At 52.7% G+C, this 22,965-nt stretch overlaps 1 protein-coding gene across 2 annotated transcripts; it reads left to right on the top strand.

Annotated features, from left to right (window-relative positions):
- Positions 1 to 4,481: 4,481 nt before the first annotated feature.
- Positions 4,482 to 19,918, top strand: DRC7 (dynein regulatory complex subunit 7). Of its 2 annotated transcripts, none has more exons than XM_077898300.1 (17): positions 4,482 to 4,714; positions 5,040 to 5,214; positions 5,506 to 5,631; positions 6,438 to 6,596; positions 8,727 to 8,885; positions 9,851 to 10,069; positions 11,110 to 11,238; positions 13,276 to 13,348; positions 14,525 to 14,653; positions 14,842 to 14,970; positions 15,898 to 16,118; positions 16,739 to 16,954; positions 17,490 to 17,600; positions 17,685 to 17,795; positions 18,641 to 18,835; positions 19,426 to 19,565; positions 19,658 to 19,918. In XM_077898300.1, exons 1-17 carry the CDS (start codon positions 4,527 to 4,529, stop codon positions 19,749 to 19,751), a joined length of 2,574 nt encoding a protein of 857 aa, XP_077754426.1. In that variant the 5' UTR covers positions 4,482 to 4,526; the 3' UTR covers positions 19,752 to 19,918. The 2 variants fall into 2 exon arrangements, with proteins under 2 accessions (XP_077754426.1, XP_077754425.1); XM_077898299.1 differs by having other exon boundaries at positions 6,402 to 6,596.
- The last annotated feature ends 3,047 nt before the right edge of the window (positions 19,919 to 22,965 follow it).

Raw genomic sequence — 22,965 nt, 5'->3', positions numbered from 1 at the left:
CTTACTGGCTCTGTGCTCCCGATGTATAACTTAAGATCAAAAGACAAATTCATAGGTTAATTCACAAATTAACCTATGAATACAATTCAGTTCGAATAAAGGTTTTTTTTTTTTTAAGATTTTATTTATTTATTCATGAGAGACACAGAGAGAGAGAGAGAGAGAGAGAGAGAGAGAGAGGCAGAGACACAGGCAGAAAGAGAAAGCAGGCCCCACTCAGGGAGCCCGATGTGGGACTCAATCCTGGGACTCCAGGATCAGGCCCTGGGCTAAACTGCTGAGCCACCTGGGCTGCCCCCAATAAAAGTTTTAAATGATTTTTTTTAGACTTCCCAAAAATGTACTCTCTCATATGGAGGCATATCAGCATCAAATAGCATCAACCTTGATGAAAGACAGACCTGCAGATGTAAAGATATTACAAGGCCATAGTGGTAAATCCAACATGGGGTCTGAGCAGGGATAGGCATGAAGACCAGTGGACCAGAACAAAGGGCTGAGTGGTAGACTTATACACACTGAGGGGACTTAAGGCACAACAATAGTGGCATCACCAATAAGGCACAGATAGTTTGATGATGATATTGGAAAACTGGCTCATTATGTGAAGCAAAATAAAACATGATCCCTACCTAACTCCTCATCCAGAAATGGGCTCCAGACACAGTAAAGTTTCTCAATGGAATGGCAAAATGATAAAGTTAACGCAGTTAAACATATTTGTGAGCTAAGGACAAGGAAAGACTTCTTAAACAAAAAAAATCATAAGCACAGACCCAAAGCTGGTAAGTTTAGTTACATCAAAGTTAAGGTTTTTGGTTCCATGGAAGGCACCACAGGCAATGTTAGCGGGAATGGGACAGGGTCGGGGGAAGGTGTTTGCAATACCTGAAACCAGGGATCAACATCTAGAAACCTGCAGATCAAAACAAGGATACTTCCTTAAAAGAGAAAAATGGGCTGAGGTTTTAAAAGGCCATTTTAGAGAAGGAAATATCTAAACATAACAAATTAGCCCATGAAGACACATTTAAAATCATCAGTGATCACAGCATTGCATGGTAAGATGACAGTGGGACCTCACTGTATGAAACTGGCAAAGGGTAGGATGGGAAGCTGGATAATGTCAACTGCTGGCTGGGGGAGGGGCGAGGGTACTAGGCTCAGGCATTGTGGAAGTTGGGTAGATTATACATTTCATGGCCTGGAGAAAACAGGGTGCTGCCGCTCATTTAGCAATCCTCCTCCTGTTTTTTTTTGCCCCAGAAGAACACTCTTACAGGTCTAGAAGGGACACGGCCAATGATATGTGTGGCGTTATCTGTAGTGGAAAAGAAGGAGTTGGTAGAAAAGGGGGTGGGGGGCCCATCACTGGGAGAATAGAGTGGATCCCTATCTTGGACACACTGCAATATGGATGGATCTGAAAACACAGTTCTTAGTGAAAATATAAGAAACAGAGGAGGCATTAACACAATATGTACACAAGTTAAAAACAACAGCATGCAGAATGGTGCTCACTTTGGAAAAAAAACAATGGCCCAGAATAGGTGTCTATGACAGTCAGAGAATGGAATTGGGTATAGGGATAAAAGGGAATAAATAAATACACAAAAGAAGTGAGACCAGTCTGACATGCCACCTGTTTACCTTTCCCCCGCTCCTTGCTCACTATCACCCCAAACAACTTCCCCAGAGGTAATCGCAGGACACACTGCCCCGTGACCTTTCCCTCGGTTTTATTTATCCATCATGCTTTATTTCTCGTGACTGAGTAATATTCCCACCAGAATTTAAAATCATTATTTATTATTGAGAATTGAGGTGATTGCTATGTCTCCCCCAGGAGCAGCAAATGTCCAACCTTATCAGGATGGTGTTTCTGCCGACACGTTCCACCCCCCCACTCCCCCACAGGGCTGCTTTACAACTTTCAAGGCCCCTCCCTCCAATAACAAAAAAGTAAAAGTATATTTTTTCACTGCATTGGTACAAAGACCAATATAATTCAGGTGGACTCATAATTATATACTTGTGATTAGTCTATTCATTTTTTCTTCTGAATTTGAAAGATTAAAATTAATTTTCATGGGCCACTATGAGTTTTCCCTGTTTTGTGAGTCGTAGATGAAATCAGCCCATTTTCATGGGCTCTGGATGAGTTTTCCCTGTTTTGTGAGTCGTAGATGAAATCAGAAGCCCAACCTGGGCTGGAATCCAAGACTCATTTAGGTAGTTGGGTATTATCTACCATGATAAGCGGACACACCAGGTCCCACACTGGTTTCCATCTGTCTTGATGAGGGCCACACAGACCATGCATGCGGTAGAGGCAGTGGTGGCCTGGTAAATGCTTCACTGGGGGGAAAAGTCCTGGCGTATAACATTGGCCAATTTTATTTCTTTTTTCTTTTCTTTTTTTTTTTTTTAAGTAGGCTCTACACTGGGTGTAGAGTCCAACCTAGGGCTTGAACTCACAACCCTGGGATCAAGACTCAAGCTGAGATCAAGAGTCGGACCCCTAACCGACCAAGCCACCCAGACACCCCAACATTTGCCAATTTTAAACGATTGGCATGACATCACTGAAGAGAAGGTGGGAAGAAATTCAGAGTAGCTTATCATTATGTAACATTTCCGTTATACAGATACAGTAGTAGGAAATAACTTCAAGAATATACATGCTGGTGAAATGTAGTAAAATAATTAAAAAGTAATGAGTTTTAATTACCTCCACTTCTAATATAATCTATTTATAAGTTTTTTTTTTTAAGATTTAATTTATTTATTCATGAGAGACACAGAGAGGCAGAGATATAGGCAGAGGGAGAGGCAGGCTCCCTGTGGGGAGCCCAATGCAGGACTCAATTCCAGGACCCCGGGATCATGACCTGAGCTGAAGGCAGATGCTCAACCACTGAGCCAACCACGTGTCCATATTTATAAGTTTCTATAATTTAATGTGCAATCGTGGCTGTTTGTCAACTGGCTTGCAAACATTTCTGAAATTTTAACAATCAGCTCTTGCAAGTTGGCACAAACTGGCTCCAGCCTGTCACTTGCTGAGGGACCTACCACACATAGTCTTCTGGGCCCAGATCTAGACAGCAACAGAAGACTGCATTTCCCAGAAGCCTCCTCTCCCAGACCCTGCACTCTGCTTGGAAAGCTGTTTCCATGGAGACAGGCTAACAGATGGCCCAGACAGTCCTCAGAGGGGTGAGGAGTGAGCAGAGGCCCTGAGGTAGCTGGTGGTGGGGTAAGAAGTAGGGTGGTGATGGGAAGAGGGCTTTTTCTGCTGAGGGGCTTTCAGGCCTGATCTTTCTGGGGAAGCTGTGTGTGTGTGTGTGTGTGTGTGTGTGTGTGTGGGTTTCTGGTTGCTGCCAGGGAGGGGTGCAGAAAAGGGCCTGTGGGGTGGGGAGGTCCTCTGGGCAGGGACTGGCCTCCCTAAACCAGGCTGTACCTGAAGGGGCAGCCTGGTGTGGGAAATTAGTATAACAGGTTCTGGCTCAGTTCCACCTCTCGTGTTCTGTGACCTTGGGCTTGGGGCCCATCTCAGTGCCTGTCATAGTTGTAACCCCCTGCTGCTCACAGACACCTTGGCTTTCTCCCCACTTCCTTCTTTACTTACCTCTCCCCCACCCCACCCCACCCCACCCCCGCCCCATCCCTTCTAGGGCTTCCCAACTTTATCGGGAAATAGATCCTGGTAGGTCCTAAGGTGTACGGTTTCCAGAGCCAGAAATATACGGCTCAAACCCCAGACTGCTACTTATTAGCTCTGTATTGTAGCCACTGCACTTAATGTCTCTAGGTCTCAATTTTCTCATCTGCAAAGTGGGTACCAAAGGAGCGTCTACCTCTCAGAGTCTGTAAGGGAAGAACTCAGTTCGGTGCCCTATCTCCTCTGCTTCTCCTTTACTTCTCCTAAGGGACACTTTACCCCCCCCACCTCTGGTCACCAAATGTGTGGGGGTTTCTCCCCACACCAATAAGTTCTCTGCGACCTCTGTCCTGCGGGCTGACACAGGGCTTGACCCAGAGAGCACAGGCTATGTCACCCCCCACATACTTGTCCAGGTGCCTGGTGGCAGCCTGCCCATGCCTTTCTCTGTGCCTCGGCTCCAAGCCTGGTGATGTTACCTTTCTTTCCTTCCTCTTTTCTCTAATCCCTATGGCATTAGCATCACTTGCCATGAAGAGAAGCTACTGTTGAATAAGTAAAATAAATAAAACTGCATTAGTAACTTTGGGCCACCTGCTCAGCCCTGACAATAGCTTCCACGCTGCGACCTGCTCTGTCTCTGTCTTATAGGGAGATCCGCAAACGGTGGAAAAGTGTCACAGACGTGCTGGCACCAAGTAAGACTTTCTTTCTCCCTGATGGAGGGGAAGTTGAGGGGGGCTCGCTTCCCGCCCCCAACCCCTCCCGGAGACGCAGGCCACCCTGGTGACTGAAGTGGGCCACCCTTGGTGCGTTCACCCCTCCCACAGAGACAGCTCAGGACAGCCAGAGGCCGCCGGGGATGGAGGTCCTGAAGGAGAAAGTGGAGGAGGAGGCGGCCACCGAGCGGGCAGAGGCGGCCGAGCGGGGCGAGAAGCTGCTGAGGCCCCTGGACGCGCGGAGGGAGGAAGCCCCCATGACGCAGGAGATGCTCCGAGACCTGGAGAAGAAGCTGTCGGAGATTGAGATCGTCGTCCCGGAGCAGCCCTTGTGCGTGTCGGGGTTGGGGCTTCGGGCCAGACAGAAACAGCGGCTCCAGGGTTGGGAGGTGGGAGCCGACGCAGAGGGAAGCAGACACGAGTGAGGGCTCTGCTTTCCATCCGCCTCGTCCAGGTCCCCTCTCTGCCCCTCGTGAGCTGTGTGACCCGGGGCAAGTCACTCGGCCTCTCTGTGCCTCAGTTCCCTTCTCTGTTTAAAAGTTCACATGATAATAATGATACCCCTCTGGGCAGTTGTGAGGATTACACGAGGAAGGGCTAGCGCCAGCCAGGGTGCCAGCCCAGGTGCCAGGGGGCCACCTGTCTTGTGGGCACAGGACCTTCACGAAGGACTCAATCGACATCTCCAAGCTACCCCTCTCCTACCAAAGCAACACACTCAAGGAGGAACACCTGCTGCAAGTGGCAGACAACTTCTCTCGTCAGTACAGCCACCTGTGCCCAGACCGCGTGCCCCTCTTCCTGCACCCACTGAACGAGTGCGAAGTGCCTGTAAGGCCGGGTGGTAGAGGGTAGGACAGAGGCTGGAGGGCAGAGGGCAGAGGGAGGTGAGCCAAAGCCTGTGGGTCAGAGCTTGTATCTGGGCACAGCATAAACTCAAATGCCAGCATGCCCCAGCAGACTCCATGTGACTCACCCCAGGGACCTGTGGTGACCTGGAGACCCATGCCCATCTAAGGGGCCATGGATAACCAGCGCCCCACACAGGGCCTTGGCTTTGGGGGAGGGCTGGCCTCCCCTGGTGGAAGTCCTTCTTGGAGCCTGTGGTCTCTCCCCTTGCAGAAGTTTGTGAGTACAACCATCCGGCCCACGCTGATGCCCTACCCTGAGCTCTACAACTGGGACAGCTGTGCCCAGTTTGTATCAGACTTCCTCTCCATGGTGCCCCTGCCTGACCCCCTCAAGCCAGTAAGTGCCACCCCAGGCTGCATCCTTTGGCCCATGAGGCTGAGGATGGGAAGCCAGGGAGCAGGAGACTCAGGGAGGTTCAGGCCACGGCCCATAGTCTATCTGATCTGAGTCCCTCAGAGACCACCCCACCCAGGGGATGGGAGTGGGGGTGGGGAAATGGGCTCAGAGAGGATGGCCACTGGCCTGAGGTCACACAGCAAGGCTGGTCTCCTGGCTCCACCTCTTTGTCTCCTTTGCCTCCTTCTGCCTTCAGAGTGTTCCTTTCAAGACATGAGAGATGGGGAAAGGAGAGGGGGGGAGGGCCCCGCTGCCTGTGACCCCCGGCCCCATCTTTGGGCTTCTGTTCAGTTCAATTTGTTTCCCAACTGAGAATGGAGGGAACGAGGGAGAAAGGGATAGGTACACAGTGGAGAACTAAGGAAGGGAAGAGAAGGAAAGATCAGAAGAGAAGGTGAGAACTTTGGAAGAAAACCATTAAATGACCAATCAGAGAGCATTAGACCAGAAGCTTCCATAGTCCAGGGGTCTTTCCCATCAGGAAGTCCACAGCCACTTAAAATTATAGGCAAATGTGGATTGTACTTTATATATATGGGCCGTGGTCCCATCCCATTCTTAGCAGGCTCCCTAACCTGACAAAGTGGGGGAGCCCAGGTCGGGGGTGGGGATCCAGCCTGCGCCTTAGCCCTAGTGCCCAGCCGCTGGCCAGTGGGGGGACAGGTCGGGGGCTGCGGTGCCGGCAGTGCTGACCAACCCTCTGTGGCCAGCCCTCGCACCTATACTCCTCCACCACGGTGCTCAAGCACCAGAAGGGGAACTGCTTTGACTTCAGCACGCTGCTCTGCTCCATGCTCATCGGCGCTGGCTATGACGCCTACTGCATCAACGGCTACGGCTCGCAGGACATATGCCACATGGACCTGACTCGGGACGTGTGTCCGCTCACCATGAAGCACAAGGAGGTAGGTGCAGCTTGGGCTGCCACAGGCATCCTGCAAGATGCACCCTCCTTAACGCAGTGCGTCCCCGTGGCTCCCGGCCCTGCCGGCCACCCCTGAGCAGCTGCCAGCTGCCCTGTCCTTCATTCCAGCCACTGTGGGTCTGTCCCCGGCATCTAGGCACACACAGCCCAATTCTCCAACCCACTCTCCTCTTTCCCTGTTGTAACTCACTTTCAGCTACTGTTCCCCATGGGCTGAGTTTTGTGACCGCTGCATGGTTTCTTAGTCTCCTCCAGATTTACCCTACGCATTTGATAAAAATCCACCTGACCGCTTTCTAGTTAAGGAAAAAACAAATGGACAGTTTGTTTGCTGTTTTTTCCCCTCCACCCTCCAATACAAAAGACACTCCTCTTTTAAAAAAGGAAAAGATTTTATTTATTAGAGAGAGAGAGAGGAGGGGCAGAGGGAGAGAGAGAAGCAGACCTCCCGCTGAGCACAAAGCCTGATGATGCAGGGCTCCAACTCAGGACTCTGAGATCATGACCTGAGCTGAAACCAAGAGTCAGACGCTTAACTGAGCCATCCAGGTGTCCCTCAAATGGCCTCTTTTTAACAGCAAAGAATTGTTACCAACCCTCTCCTCTGGCAGGTGGTGGGTGTGTTTTTCTACCAGTTGACTGGCCCCAAATGGCTAGAGGCTGCTGTGGACATAAGAAACACTCCTTTTAAAAAATAATATTTAGGGGTGACTGAGTGGTTTAGCATCGCCTTCAGCCCAGGGCGTGATCCCGGAGACCTGGGATCGAGTCCCACGTCAGACTCTCTGCATGGAGACTGCTTCTCCCTCTGCCGGTGTCTCTGCCTCTCTCTCTGTCTCTGTGACTCTCATGAATAAATAAATATTATTTTTTAATATTTTATTTATTTATTCATGAGAGACAGAGAGAGGCAGAGACATAGGCAGAGGGATTTGATGCCAGGACCCCAGGATCACAACCTGAGCCAAAGGCAGATGTTCATCCACTGAGCCACCCAGGGCCCCAAGAAACTTTCTTAAATAAACGTAATTTTAGGAATCAAAAAGTATCTTTTTGCATTTTGGAAATAGCCACAGTGCAGACAGACAATGCTGTTGGTGAACTGGACTCTGATTAGAGTCAAGCTCCTGTGGGTGTCCACAGCCCAGGGCAGGTGATCCAGGGGCCTGGGGCGTCCTGATGCCCATGCACCTGTGTCACACCTGTGAGACAGGTGCTTGAGAGGTGGAAGGCACCAGGTGGGAGTCTTGCTCACTCAGGCCCGCCTTCCCCAGAAATATGAAACAAAAGCCTCATTGCTTTTGGCTCCACCATCCTGTGAGCTCACACATGGGGCTCTTACCTCAGCCCAAATCCTAATAGTTAAAATGATATAATAGGCACCAGAGGAAGAGAATTTTCAGGTTTATATACTACTTTCATGTCCATTGACTCAGTTACTGCTCACAATAGCGCTGTGTGGTGGGTATTTTCACTCCTATTTTACAGACGAGTATATAGAGATGAACAGTGAGATGGGGCAATGTGTACAAAGCCACGCGGCTGGTAAATGGAACCTCGGGGGCTGAGGCCCCACCTGGCTGACTCCAAGCTGCCCCCGTGACATCTGCAGCCTCTGCGGTGTTCTGTCCTGGACACTTTTCTTGCCTCCTAGCACACATTCTTTCACACATGCATGCACACACAGGCTTTCTTCTCCCTCCTAGCCTAGCAAACTCTAAGTCAGCATGTGAAACCCTCCAATGACAGAGGCTGGGCAATCCAGCTCCCGACGACGCACCTGATCTCGGTCAGATCCAGATGGTAGGCAGTCAGGGCCATGGGGAACGGAGTGGGGAAGATCACATCTCCGGACCTCTGCTGTGCCTGGCACCCCTCGGGGGTGGTTGCCTGTCTTTGGTTCCGAGAACAAGCCCTGGGCAGAAGTCTTGTACTATTTCCATCCCATTCTACTGAAGGCCCTGAAGTCAGGGAAGCGGGAGCCTCCTGCTCCGGGGCCTGAGAGCCCGAGGTGAGGAGGGGTGGGTACCTCCAGGAGCAGATGTGACCTCCTGGTCTGAGTGGTGGGCGATGCAGGGCCGCTGATCCTTCTTCTCTCGTTGGGTGACAGATGGTTCAGGAGGAAGAAAAGGTACCATCTAAGAAGTACGCCATTAAACCGCCCAGGGACCTGAGCAGCAGGTTCGAGCAGGAGCAGGAGATGAAGAAGCAGGAGGAGATGAAAGGGCAGGAGGAGAAGCAGCGGAGGGAGGAGGAAGCACGGCTCCTGGTGGGTCCGCACCCTCAGCCCCCGCTCAGTTCTCCAGGAGAGGCTGCTAGCAACTGACAACTGACAGGTCTGGGAGGGGATGTGTTCACGACCCCGGTCCACGTCCCCTCCGCCACACCCTGCCATCCCCCACCTCTGCCCAGCCATGTGGGGACCTCTTACTGGTGGTCAGCCAGCTTCTGTGGTGGATTCCTAATGTCGAGAGCTCTGCTGCCTGAGGCCACCCGTTCATTCTACGCTGGCTCTGATGTTCTCCTGGTTCCAGACTCTTTCCCTAAAGATCTACTTGCACAAACTCCCCATACTCCCAGCTCTCCATCCTCCCATCCCTCCTCTCAGCTCTCCATCCTCCCATCCATCCTCCCAGCTCTCCATCCACCCATCCATTCCGCATACACTCCCCTCCCATCCTTCCAGCTCTGCATCCTCCCAGCTCCATCGTCCCATCCATCCTCCCAGTTCTCCTTCCATCTATCCATACTCTCATCTCCCCCCTCCCTCCCTCCCTCCCTCCCACAGTTTTCCTCCCTCCCTCCCCTTCCTTTCCTTCCATGTAGTATTTACTGAGCATCTCCTCTGGTCCAGGCTCTGTAGATGTACCAGTAAACATGACACAGTCACCCTTCTTCCAGAGGGAAGCAGACAAGGGAGACACACCCTTACCTTTCTTTGGATGAAATCTCATCCAGAATCACAATACAGAAAAGCCAGTAAATCCCAGATATTCTAGGGCTCCAAAGGGCTCGGTTTTTTAACTACAGATAAACTCAGATTCTCCCATTTTACTGATCAGAAAACAGGCTCAGAAGTGGGGTGATGTCCTCAAGGTCATGCAGCTACCCAAAGCTGTACTCTGGACCAGAACTCAGCTCTCTCGCTGGTTCCCCAGCTCTGGAGAGATGTTTGGGCCCCTGACACCCCCTTTCCCACCCATTGGCCCATCGTCACCCAGCTTTCCTGTGCAGGAGGTGGAGAAAGCAAACATCGACCCTCTGCATGGCCTAAGGGTGCACTCCTGGGTCGTGGTGCTGTCAGGGAAGCGTGAGGTACCTGAGAGCTTTTTCATTGACCCATTCACGGCACGCAGCTACAGCACCCAGGATGACCACTTCCTAGGCATTGAGAGCCTCTGGAACCATAAGAACTACTGGATCAATATGCAGGACTGTTGGAACGGCTGCAAGGTGCTGGGCCCAGGGTGGGGTGGGTGTGATGGGCACAGTTGGGGCTGGGGAGGGGGATGCCCTGTGGGGCGAGCTGGCTGCCACAGAGCTCCAGACTTTTCCCATTGCTGAGTCCCCATAGCCCACTCCTTTGTCCACAAATATCCATTTTAATATGATTACTTTCTCTCTTTTGATGTGTGTATCCTGACAAAATGTGGATTGTTAATTTGTAGGAATGATTTTTTTAAAAACAATGTATTGAAGTGCAACATACAGGCAGAAAAGTGTACTCATCCTAAGTGTACAGTTCAGTGAATTCCCATATATTTATATATGTATGTACACATATGTGATGTGTGTCAGTGCGTGTGTACATACATATATTAAACTCAGTACCATTATATACATTAAAAATACATGTGCACATTTCGGAGAGGGTCATAACTGGACACAAAGAGGACTTTCTGGAGTGTGGGCAATGTTTTATTTCCTGATCTGGGTTTATGGAAATTCATTGAGCTGTACACCTGAGCTCAGGTAGGCTGGATGAAAAGAAGGTGGTAGCCCCACTCCACAGAGAAGAAATTCCCATCTGCCTCCTCTGCTCCTCTGTGAAATTCCACGCTGGCCTGCCTTGTTCCCTCTCCCTGGCATGAGTAAAAACCATACGATAGCCCTTTCTCAAACCCACCATCTCCCTCTCCCATAAAATCCTCTGGCTTGCCTCTGCTCCAAACCCTGCCTGGGACGCTCCCCTGTCAGTGCAGGATAACCTCCACATCCAGGCTGGGCCCAGGCCAGGGAGTCCCAAATCTCACAGGGCCAATAGCAGGATTTTTTCACAGGGAGACTGGACAATGGGGTGGGCCTCAGTTTCCCTGTTGAAATGAGGAGGAGGGGTGTAGACTCTCATAGGCTGCCTGGAGCTGACCTTCTGCCCCTCTGAGACCCTGGCCAGGCCTCTCCTCTACACTGGTACAGCTGTTCCCCACCACCCTGTGGAACAGGAGGGGGTGCACTGGCTATGGAATGTGCTCAGCTCATCCTTCCCCTATCAGGACTTGATCTTTGACCTGGGAGACCCTGTGAGGTGGGAGTACCTGCTCTTGGGGACTGATAAATCTCACCTGTCCTTGACTGAGGAAGAGGATGATGGGATGAATGACGATGACGATGTGGAAAACCTGGTGGGTCTTAGCAGTGTGGGGCTGGGTGGTGGGATGGGGGGTTTATACCCTGTCTTGCCTCAGGCCAACCTGACCAACGTCCCCACCTTGTGTATGTGAATTGAGTGGGGTTAGGGTAGGGGGAGATGGGCCAGATAGACCAATTATAGGTTCTCCAAAGCAGAGGGGCCTGGACCATGCTCTCATTTTACAGATGGGCAAACTAAGACCCAGACAGGTTCACTGACCTACCCAGGACCCCCCAGTGGGGTAGGGAAGGGCTGGGACCTGCATCTGGGTCCCCTGTCCCACATACAGTCCACCCTGGTCAGCGGTTGCCCTGTTTCTATAAAGAGCCATGTCCCCTGCAGTAGGGGTGACAAGACTCTGACCTCATTTGCAGGCCTTCCTGCATAGCCACTATGATCCCCCTCACGTGCTTCCAGGCCCTTCTTATCTGTCATATCAGCCCTCCATTGGCCAGGGGCCTTCCCCATGGCATCAGCTTCCCTTCTCCCATGTCCTCTGTGAGGGCCTATGGGGGGTCAGGCACCTAAAGTCCTTAACTCTTGGCTGAGACACTCTGGGCAAACTTCCCAATTATGGAGAGTTTCAGTCTCATCATCTGTATGTAAAATGAGGGTGGGGGAATGGGATCAGTTACAGCCACAGTAATAGTACTAGGGGTAGCAGGTGGCTAGAGCTGCCATAACAAGTACCACCCACCAAGGGGCTTAAACCAAAGAAGTTAATTTTCTCCCAGTTCTGAAAGCTGGAGGTCCAAGATCCAGGTGTCAGCATGTTGGCTTCTTCTGAGGCCCCTCTCCTCGGCATGTGTCCTCACGTGGTCCTTCTGTACACGTGTCTTAATCTACTCCTCAAGCAAGGACACCAGTCACACTGGATTATGGCCCACCCTAGTGTCCTCACTTTAACTTAACTACCTCTTGAAAGATTCTGTCTCCAAATATAGTCACCTTCTGAGGTCCTGAGGGGTTAGGACATGATTAGGGAGACACAATTCAGCCCATTACACTCAGTAACACTGCCATGGCCCTAAGTGCCAGCAGGCACTTAGCTTGAATTAGCAGGTGCTTAACCTGAATTAACTAACTTGTCCAAGTCTTTACAACCACCTGGTGAGGCCGGTGTTAGTATTATCATTTATGATTATCATCATCCCGTTTTACAGATGGGAAGACTGACACGGAGGTGGGGGAAAGTGATTTACCCAAATGTCAATGGCCAGTGAGTGGCAGAGCTGGGGCTTGAACCTGAGATCTGACTGTCTGGCTCCCAAGGCTGGGATCTGAACAGTGACTCTGTTCTACCTCCTTTGGACTGCTTGGGGGTAAAATTAGACCAGTGTTAGGAGGAGCTTGGCATGGCGTCATCTCTGGAGATCAGCCTCCCTGGCAGTATGTCTCCGGGCACAGGCGCCCCCTGCTGGCCTCCAGACGTGGACAGATAAGATGACGAGGGACCAGGTGTGACCAGTGTTTGGGGGCAGTTTTAAATGGAGGAGAATCTTTCTGTAGTTACCTAGCTTGAGGACCATTTGTGTAAACCAGGCCTTATTTTACAGATGAGGAATCTAAGGCTCAAAAAGGCAGAGTAAGACAGTAGCGAGGCAGTGTCTCAAGTGGTTCATATACATTCTACATGTAATCCTCCCATGGAGTCCAGGTAACAGGATGCAGGCTCAGAGCAGTTGAGGGACTTACTTGCCCAGGACCCCTAGCTGATGTGGGCTGGAGGGCCACCCGACTCCAGATGCCCCTCTCTTAGGAAGGATCTGGCTGTGCCTGGTGCCCATGCCGACCGACCAGGTGTTGACCATCCCGGTCAGGTGGGTCAAGGGGCTCCTGAGCTGCCTCCTTTTCTTCTTTAACTGGGGTCATGCCAGGTCAGAACTGCCCCTGACCTCTGGCACCCCTGGGGGAGCTAGCAGCCACTGTGGCTTGGCCCTGGGGGGGTAAGACAGAGGCTCTGCCTCTAGCTTCCGCTCCAAGGCCCAGCCCTGACCAGAGCCTGCCCCCTCCCCACCTCTCCCAACAGGGCAAGGAGGATGAGGATAAGAGTTTCGACATGCCACCCTCATGGGTGGAGCAGATTGAGATCTCCCCAGAAGGTACATGCACATTTGTGTTCCTTGCCTCCCCAGGACCAGTTAGTGGGGGAGCCAGTGAAGGCTGCCCCAGCCCCTCATTTCCACCTCTCCTGCCTTCTGCTGTGCCCTGATGCACCCTGCTCTGAACAGTGTCTCTGTTCTATCTACTTCCCGCCACATGCACTCAGCTCTGTGGCTGGGGGCCTGACACCAGTCTGGTGTACGGGGGAGGAAGGGAGGGGTGCCAGGTTAACCTGTGCTAGGTGATGGAGTGTGGATAATAAAGGACGGAGGAGAGGGATCCCTGGGTGGCTCAGCGGTTTGGCACCTGCCTTCGGTCCAGGGTGTGATCCTGGAGTCCCGGGATCAAGTCCCACATCAGGTTCCCTGCATGGAGTCTGCTTCTCCCTCTGCCTGTGTCTCTGCCTCTCTCTCTCTCTCTCTCTCTCTCTCAGTCTGTGTCTCTCATGAATAAATAAATAAAATATTTTTAAAAATAAATAATAAAAAAATAAAGGACGGAGGACCAGGACGTGGTTGTTGCCCTCCCCCACCCCCCTGCCAGGAGGAGGCCAAACAGCATAGTACCCAGATGGCAGAGGGGAGCAGAGGCATCAGGACCAGGGAGGAGCAGCTCCCCAGGGAGGAGTAGGCAGAGAAAGCAGCAGGGAAGGGCCACTTGTGAGCCACGCCAACATCTACTGGCTGTTGAGGTTCCTGTCTGGGAGGCCTAGACCCACACGGAGGGCATAGGGTATTCCAACAGTGGGAAGGGCTAGAGAGGGCATCATGGGAACCAGGGGAGGAGTTCCCAGCCCAGCTGCCCGCTTGGGGACTGGGAGAAGGTGGGCAGGAAGGGCTTCCAAGAGGAGGAGGAGTCTGAGCAGGGTTTTAAGGGATCAGAAGCCAGCCCAGTAAGGGCAGGAGGGGATGGTGATTCCCGCAGAGAGACCTGCACAGGCAGAGGCCCGGCAGCGAGTGAGTGGTGTGGTAGGGCACAGGTCCCGTGGTCAGGCTCAAAGCTGAGAACTCCTCCAGGGCAGGAGCTACCCTGGTGACTACTTCCCTCTGTCTCCCTGGAGTGGGCTTGGGGCCTGGAGGAGTTTAGCACAGTGACCAGATGAGTGGCTGAGTGGGGTTGGCCCTCTAGTGCCCCAATCTGGGGAGGCGGGACCCCAGCCCACTCTGTGTCTGCAGCGTTCGAGACCCGCTGCCCCAGTGGGAAGAAGGTGATCCAGTACAAGAGGGCCAAGCTGGAGAAGTGGGCCCCATATCTCAACAACAATGGCCTCGTGTGCCGCCTCACCACCTACGAGGACTTGGAGTGTAAGGCGGGCAGCCCCGGCCGCGAGGGCAGGAGAGCTGGGTTCCCCAGTGGGCTATGTGACCTTGGGCACGTCCCTGCCAGGCACTTGTTGTGCGTGTGGGCCCCCGCTGACCTGTGTGCCGGGAAGGGTGGGACAGAGGCTGGGGGAGCCAGCCTGGCTGTGGCAAGTACTGATCGTGCCCTGCAGGTACCAAGACTTTGGAGATAAAGGAGTGGTACCAGAACCGGGAGGATATGCTAGAGCTAAAACACATCAACAAGAGCACAGGTCTGAATATCGACTACTTCAAGCCAGGCCATCCCCAGGCTCTGCGTGGTGAGTGGAACCCGCTGTCGGTCCCAGTGGGAGCCCAGGGTATGACAAGCAACATAAGCCCCCACCCCTGCCTCCCTAAGCAAACCAGATGTGCACGAGGCCAGGGGAAGTACAGAAGATGTGACAAATGTCCCTCCAGGAAAGTCAAAACCAGGGCCACATGCCCATTCTGTGCTTAGGGCTAGGCACATGCTGAAGGCCACCTTTCTAAGGGGTCAGGACACAGAGCAACAAAACTAACAAATGCCCCCACAAGGGCGATGCGGAGGGCAGGGGTGTGGTCATGAGCCCAAGAGGCAGGGAAGTGAGGGAAGGATGTGTCTTGAAAGAATCAACAGCCCTAACCAAGGACACAGAGAAGAAAAGCCTAGTGTCATTATATATCCTTTAAAAATGATCAAACTCACTTGATGGCTGAAATGAAAGAAAAAGGAAGGAAGGAAGGAAGGAAGGAAGGAAGGAAGGAAGGAAGGAAGGAAGGAAGGAAGGAGCCGTTTTACAAACCTCATGTTGCGAAGATGACAAAATGGTCCTACCAGTGTGTAAGCAAAGCAGCAGAGAGTTGCTCCCTGTCACTGCTCATAGGACAGCAAACTGGCTCAACTTTTCGAGAAAGTAGTTGGGCAAAATAATAATAGCTTTAAAATACATATGCTTTTCGACCAGCTGTGCTACCTCTGAGAATTTGTCCTGAGCAAATACTGGGCAAGAACTAAAGAATGTTCACCCTGGTGTTGTTTCTAATGACAAAAAGGTGAGAAACAACCTGAACACCCAGCAGTGGGGCATTGGTTCCATAAGTCCTGCTCATCCGTGAGCATCCATGGACATGCCTTCTCCCTGGGGCCCGGGCCCGGGTTCTCAAGCCAGGGGCCAGCGCTCCTGGTCTCACCCCGCTGCCTTCCCGGCCCCCGCCTCCCACCACAGCGCACTCGTACGTGTCTATGCAACCCGAGATGGACCGGGTCATGGAGTTCTACGAGACAGCCCGTGTGGACGGCCTGGTAAAGCGGGAGGAGATGCCCAGCTCGATGACGGAGCACTACCGAGGACGGTCTGACTTCCTCTCCTACCGCCACGTGGATTTTGGGCCCAGGGTGAAGAAGTTGGCTCTGAACAGCGCAGAGTCAAACCCGCGGCCAGTGGTGGTGAGCTGTCGTTGGGGCAGGCACAGGGCGCCCGCTCTCTGCGGCAGCGCTGGAGCCACACCTTCAGGAGGGGGCACCTCCTGGTTATAAAGCGGGAGAGATTGTGCCCCCTGCCACTGTGCCATACGTGCACACTAGAACGGTGGCTCTCAGATACTACTGTGCCAGTGTCCATAGGCTTGGTTCTTGGGAGTCTTTTCTAACCTATTTGAGATGTGTGTGTGAGCGAAGGTAGGACCCCTGTATCGCTCACCTCACATTGAATCGGCCCTTTTCCCTCCACATCCCTGCAAATGACCTGGCAGCTGTGGCTAATGGCTGTCTACCCAAGGAGCTCTTCCCAGCAGGAAGGGATGTGTAGTGATAAAGCAGGGCGCCTGGCGAGGTGGTGAGCTCCCTATCTCTGGAGGTGAGCAAATAGAACCCTGTGCGGGAAGAGAACAAATGCCGCAGCATCAGGGCTGAGGTGGCCCGGCTGAGGACCCACGGGGCCCTGGGGAGCCATCGGCGGCAGGAAGGGCTGCTCCACGGAAGGTCCCCCAAGACCCCAGAGCCCGGGGTCCCTGAGCGTCCTGTACTTCTGCCCCCGGCGGCACGCGCAGAAATCCCCTTCCCACCAGAAAATCACAGAGCGGTTCTCCCGCAACCCCGAGAAGCCTGCGGACGAGGACGTGGCCGAGCGCACATTTCTGATCCAGGAGGAGCGCATCCAGCTGCGCTACCACTGCCGGGACGACCACATCACGGCCTCCAAGCGCGAGTTCCTGCGGCGCACGGAGGTGGACAGCAAGGGCAACAAGATCATCATGACGCCCGACATGTGTATCAGCTTTGAGGTGGGCCTGGGGCGCCGCGGTGGTTCCCTCTGGGTCGCCCGCACCCTAACTCATGGCTCCCAGCTGGGAACTTTATCTCCGCCCCTTGGGAAACTCAGGAGCTCCCATCTGGGGACCCTTGTCACTGCCGCTCCTCTGAAAATCTTCCCCCTTTCCCACCAAGAAAGACAACCCAACGCCAAGACTTGTCCTTACTGACCCTTCCCCCCAGTCCTGGAGAGAGCCGACCCCAGACCCTGGGGCCAACACTGGAGTGGGAGAAGGTCCCACCACCTCTACAGAGCCGGCTTCCGTCGTTGAAATCCTCACCCTCCTGGCACATTCCTTAGTCTGAGCCTCCAGCTCGTCTTCTTTTATTATCTGTGTTTTTATAGATGAAGAGACTGAGGTTCAGAGAGGTTAAGCCAGTTGCTTATGGTCACACAGCTAGAAAATGGTGGGGGAAGATTTGAACCCGAGCAGTCTGGCTCCAGAGTCTGCCCACCACCTTAGCCGCTGCTGCCTCTCCTTGTCACTGTGCTTGTTGTCGTCCCAGGTGGAGCCCATGGAGCACACCAAGAAGCTTCTGTACCAGTACGAGGCCATGATGAAGCTGAGGAATGAGGAGAAGTTGTCCAGACATCAGGCCTGGGAGTCGGAGCTAGAGGTGGTCCCATCGGAGCGTGGGCAGGTAGGAGGTGGCAGGAGTGGAGAGTGTCTTAACCTTGCCCTCCCCTACTTCCCAATTCAGGTGCTGGAGATCCTGAAGCTTCAAGAGGAGGAGGACGACGCGCACACACTGGCCATCTCCATCTATGACACCAAGCGCAACGAGAAGAGCAAAGAGTATCGGGAGGCCATGGTGAGCCTTGTTCCCTGGCCCAGGCCCTGGCGTTTCCTGTACACCCCCACCAACAACAACAACCAGGCCTCCAAGGTGGTGAGGATGATTAGGGAGGCTGCCGGAGGCTCTTTATAGGGGATGACATTATTGACATCATTGCGGTCATCCTTGCTGCGGAGCTGCCCATTTCTAGGATGAACTCCAAAGAGCATGCAGGATCCAGACCAGGTCTCCCCCCACCTCCAGGGGCTATGGCCAAGCTGTAGAGGCCTCTACTGCATGGGGAAAGAAGGAAAATCATGTACCCACCTCCACTCAGGGCTCTCCCCAAGGTCAGGACCTGGGCCTGCAGCCCCAGTGAGCCACCTCTGGCCACAAAAGCTCAGGACATTTGGGTTACACCCTCAGGCTACAAGGCCCAGCTGGGGTTTCAAGGCAGCTTTTGAATCCCCTACATCAACCAAGTGAGGGCTTCTAAAAATAGTTAGGGGTTGGTGAGGCAGAACAGGGCATCAGATCCCAGGGACGGATGGGTTTCAGATCCCAGGGATGGATGTTGACCCCCACATCCCCAGCCTCACTGGCCCCCTATCTGCCGATATAGGCCATAAGGCCCTGGGTAAGAAAGGAAGGGAGTTACCAGCAGTTTTCAACTTAACATTACTCTAACCACCATTTATTACCATTTATTGAGCAAGCATCTGCTGAGCGTTAGCTGCCTGAATTCATGTTTGACAGAGTTGGCTATGAGGGACAGCACATAGTTCCTCTCAGATGTCTCAGTCACAGAGATGCCAGGCACCTGGATGAGGTGACCCAGCTGACCCTCCCCCCCCCCCCCGCCCCGCCAACACTGCCCACAGGAGCGCGTGATGCATGAGGAGCACCTGCGGCAGGTGGAAGCCCAGCTGGACTACCTGGCCCCATTCCTGGCCCAGCTCCCGCCGGGAAACAAGCTGACACGCTGGCAAGCCATGTGTGTCAAGGAAGAGTGCCTCAGTGACTTCAAGCAGCGCCTCATCGACAAGGCCAACCTCATCCAAGCCCGTTTTGAGAAGGTGTGGCCAGAGTCCGGGCAGGGGAGGGAACCTCGGTGTCCACATCCAGAAAATGGACCTGGGGCTATCAGCTCACCATCTCTGATACAATTGTGAGGGACCAGTGAGGGAAAGAGTCTATCAGTGCTTGGAGTTTCCAAAAGACTGAGTTGTCCTTCCTCGTTCTTGTTTATTGGGTGGAAGGGTGGATGGAGGGGTGGATGGGGTGGATGTGTGGATGTAAGAGGGGTGCATTATACCACTCCTAGTCCTTGTCTCGTTTCTTCCCACTACATACCATGTAGTTTCCATGCATTACACCATTTAATCTTCACGACATGCTCTATGGTGTGTGCCAGGAGTATACGATGCCCTTCATTTTCTGACACGCTCTGAAAATGTTGGAAACTTGTTCACAAGTCTGTCTTGGCAGTGAGCCCTGCTCCTCATGGACAGGGCATCCCTCTATAAAAGTCCCCGCTGACTCCCACGCAAGACATTTTGCGGACCCCGCCTCTGCCTTCTGTGGGTGGTGGCGGCAGGGCCAGCCCTCATGAGGCTGAGAGTCAGCCCTAATCCACCCCCCTGCTCTCTCCTCCCTGCACCTGCAGGAGACCCAGGAGCTGCAGAAGAAGCAGCAGTGGTACCAGGAGAACCAGGTGACCCTGACGGCCGAGGACGAAGACTGGTACCTGAGTTACTGCTCTCAGGCCATGTTCCGCATCCGCATCTTGGAGCAGCGGCTCAACCGGTGAGTGGCGGGGGAGCTGGAGAGGACCCTCGGGAGGCTGGGGCAGAGCTTTGTGGGCCCTCACCATCTCCCGTTCCTCCCTCTGATCTCAGGCACAAGGAGCAGGCCCCGCTGAAATACCTGGCTCTGGAGGAAAAGCTCCACAAGGACCCCCGCTTGGTGGAGTTCCTGAAAGTCTTTGTTTGATGCCCCTCATGGGGCCTCTGCCAAAGCTACCAGAGCAAGAAACCTTCCCCACAGCCTGGCCACCAGGCTCCCTACTCCCAGCAAATGACCACCCCCTCGGGCATCCAACCGCACTGCCACACCACCTCCCTGCACCCCAGTCTGCTCCTGCTCCTCATGACTTTCCGGTAAATAAACATACTTTTCATTTGCCGCTTATGCCTCATGTTTCACAAATTTCAGTGAAACTTGGATACTTTTTCTCCTTCCCTTCTTTATAGCCGGAGATCACCCCCACCCCACCCACCTTGGCCACTTCCCTCATTTATTTTCTCTCCTTCTTTCCACTGGAATGTTGAGTCTTTGTGGCACCGCTGCAGATGGTCCCACAGACACCTTCAAACTGGGAAGATCTCAACCTGGCTACGGTGGTCCAGCTGACGGGAGTGGCAAGGCCAAGGTGCAAGCTCCAGAACTCGGGGGCTCCCCCATCAGACTGCAAAGGACAGCATCCCAGCTCTGCTTCCTACCAGCCACTATTGAGCTATCTGTGACATGGGATGGCATTGTTGTCTTAAGACTTGTAAAGCAAAGGACCAGACATGGCACATAGAAAGCACTCAGTGTTAGTTGGTTTTTTTTTTTTTTTTAAGATTTTATTTATTTATTCATGAGAGACAGAGGGGGCGGGGCGCAGAGGGAGAAGCAGGTTCCCTGTGAGGAGCCTGATGCAGGACTCGATCCCGGATCCCAGGATCATGGCCTGAGCTGAAGGCAGATGCTCAATCGCTGAGCCACCCAAGCATCCCTCAATGTTAGTTTTTAAACTGGCCCAAAACACATGAAAGTGATAAATTCTTCAGTCATCAGGGATATGAAATGCCACCTACTAGTATGCATAAAATGAGTAGGAGTCAGGAGGATGAGAAGCAACTGGGCCTCTCAAATAGCTTTCCCAGTGGAAGGGTCAACCTGTACAACCACTTCGGAAAACTGGTGGTATCTAGGCAAACTAAACTTTAGCTCAACAATTCTGCTCCTAGGTTCTGCTCCACCCCCACCACCCCCATTCATCTACTCATCCATCCATCCAATGAACAAGAACGATGAACAACTCAACCAAGATGCACATTGTGTCCACTAAAAAGCATGTACCAGAATGTTCATGGCATCAGTATTAATATTAGTACCAAGCTGTAAACGACCGAAATGCCCATCAGGAGTAGAGTAGAGACATAAATTGTGGTCTTGAGACATTTTTGGTTGTCATAACTAGCATGAGAGTGCTACTGGCATCTGGTACGCTGCTAAACATCCCACAATGCACAGGACAGCTCTCTGCAATAAAGAATGAATGATCTAGCCTAAAATATCAGTGACAGGTTATGAAATTCTACTTAGGCTCGGTGAACACAAATGAACTATAACCATAGGAAATAACACAGAAGATTCTTCATATACAGTATCAGAAGATTCCAGATATAAAAAAGTACATGTTACAGGATTCCATTTATATGGAAAAAAAATCAGGCAAACTAATCGATGGTATCAAAACAGGCATCACTCTTGGGGTGTAAGGGAGCACCATGGGGGCTTCTGGGATGCTGGGAACATTCTTCTAGACATGAGCATGTTCAGTTTGTGAAAACTCACTTTTACACTTACAGTACAGTAGCCCTTTGGGGTACGTGTATTATACTTCAATGCAAAGGGTTTTAAAATGCTGATCCTGAACCCAGTCAAGTTTTAACTTCCATTTAACAAAAAATTCAGAGGGAAAGAAACAAGGTAAGCGACACTAGCAGGGAACAGTGAGACGAAATCCTAATATAGGGCAGCCTACAAGGTAAAAGACCTGATCAATCTCTTCAAAAAGATCAATGCCATTAAAAAAAAATAATAATAATAGGGAATTGAAATAGAATGAGCTTAAAAGAGCCAAGTGTTGTGAATCTTGTTCGTCTCTTAGGGGAAAAAAGAAAGCTTTACATAACTTTTGAGGATGATCCGGGAAATCTGGATGTCAGAGAATTCTGTTTCTTTGGTGCGGGGATACGACGGCTGTGTGGGACAAGGGCCTCATTCTTAGAGGTACGTGCTCAGTATTTTGTGTCGTTTGGGGGTAAAACGTCTTGATGTTTACAACTTCCAAACTGCTCAGAGGAAATACCTACATGGGCAAAGCAAATAAGGAGAAGCATTAACAAGTGCTGGGTTGTACTATTAAACTATTATATACATGGTCGTAGAATTCTTTACAATTTTTCCTCTAAGGGGCTTTTCACAATAATAAAAAGTTGAGGGGAAACACAGTTTGATCGGACTTTATACCGAGCCAGTGGTCTTTCGGTAGCTCCCACGGACCTCTCTCGACCCGACCCACTCCCGAAAAGCGCATCACGAGGGGCGCACCCCTCTCCGGCGCAGGCGCAGAAACCCAGGCAAGGAGTCGAGGCCAACACCCCTCTCCTGGGTCGTGCGGCCGTGACAAGCGCCTCCACCTGGGCCTCGTTTCCTCTCCGTCTACGGGAACAGGTCTCCGTCCCACTTGGGGGTGCCGGGGGCGTTACAAGAGACGGAGCTGCCTTGAGCCGCACGAAGTCAGCGCTGGCGGACGACCAGGAACGGCCGGGCGGGGTCTTCGGGCCCCGGGAGGGTCCGGCGCCCCCACGCGAGGGCCCGGGCTCGGGCTGTCACGGCCCCACCCGAGCGTCCACCGCAGCCGGCCTTCTTCGGAGCTCTTGTTGGAGGCAGCTCGGGCCCGCGATCAGGCTCCGTCGCCCCGCGGGTCTCCCGTCCGAGCCAAAGAAGAGGGGCAAAGTCCCGACCACGCGGAAGAAGCAGACCTGCGGCGGAGCGCGAAGCCCTCGCCCCGCCTCGCCCCACTCCAAGATGGAAGGTCCGCGGCTTCACGCGGCTCCCGACGGCCCCTTCCCATTGGCTACCTGGGAACTGGTTTTTTTTTTTCCAATAAGGCGGGCGCTTATTGGTCAGATTGGGACGGTCGCTGAAGCGATTGGCGCAGCCGACATCGGAGGGCTGTCTCGTAATAGTTTCAAACGCGAACTAAGAGGGAGAGAAGGAAAAGGAGAGGAATGGGAAAACCTGAGGCGGAGGCGGGACCAAGGAAAAGACAGGCTTCGCCGCTTCATTAGAAGCTGAGGGGCGGCTCTCGAGTGCTCCTTCCTCGGGATTAGTCCAATTCAGGAGTAGGGGCGGGTACTCAGGAAGAGCG

Source organism: Canis aureus, chromosome 5, assembly GCF_053574225.1.
Source record: "Canis aureus isolate CA01 chromosome 5, VMU_Caureus_v.1.0, whole genome shotgun sequence".
In the NCBI taxonomy this organism is placed as follows: Eukaryota; Metazoa; Chordata; class Mammalia; order Carnivora; family Canidae; genus Canis; species Canis aureus.
The sequence above is the reverse complement of the archived record's forward strand: the minus strand, read 5'-3'. Positions and strand labels throughout refer to the sequence as shown.

What these genes read in the sequence shown, in the direction of transcription:
- DRC7 (XM_077898299.1), top strand. Translation starts at nt 4,527, where the DNA reads ATGGAGGTCCTGAAGGAGAAAGTGGAGGAGGAGGCGGCCACCGAGCGG. An exon ending in CAAACCCGCGGCCAGTGGTG is followed by an intron (nt 16,119 to 16,738) that starts GTGAGCTGTCGT and finishes CCTTCCCACCAG; the next exon opens with AAAATCACAGAGCGGTTCTC. An exon ending in AAGAGTATCGGGAGGCCATG is followed by an intron (nt 17,796 to 18,640) that starts GTGAGCCTTGTT and finishes CACTGCCCACAG; the next exon opens with GAGCGCGTGATGCATGAGGA.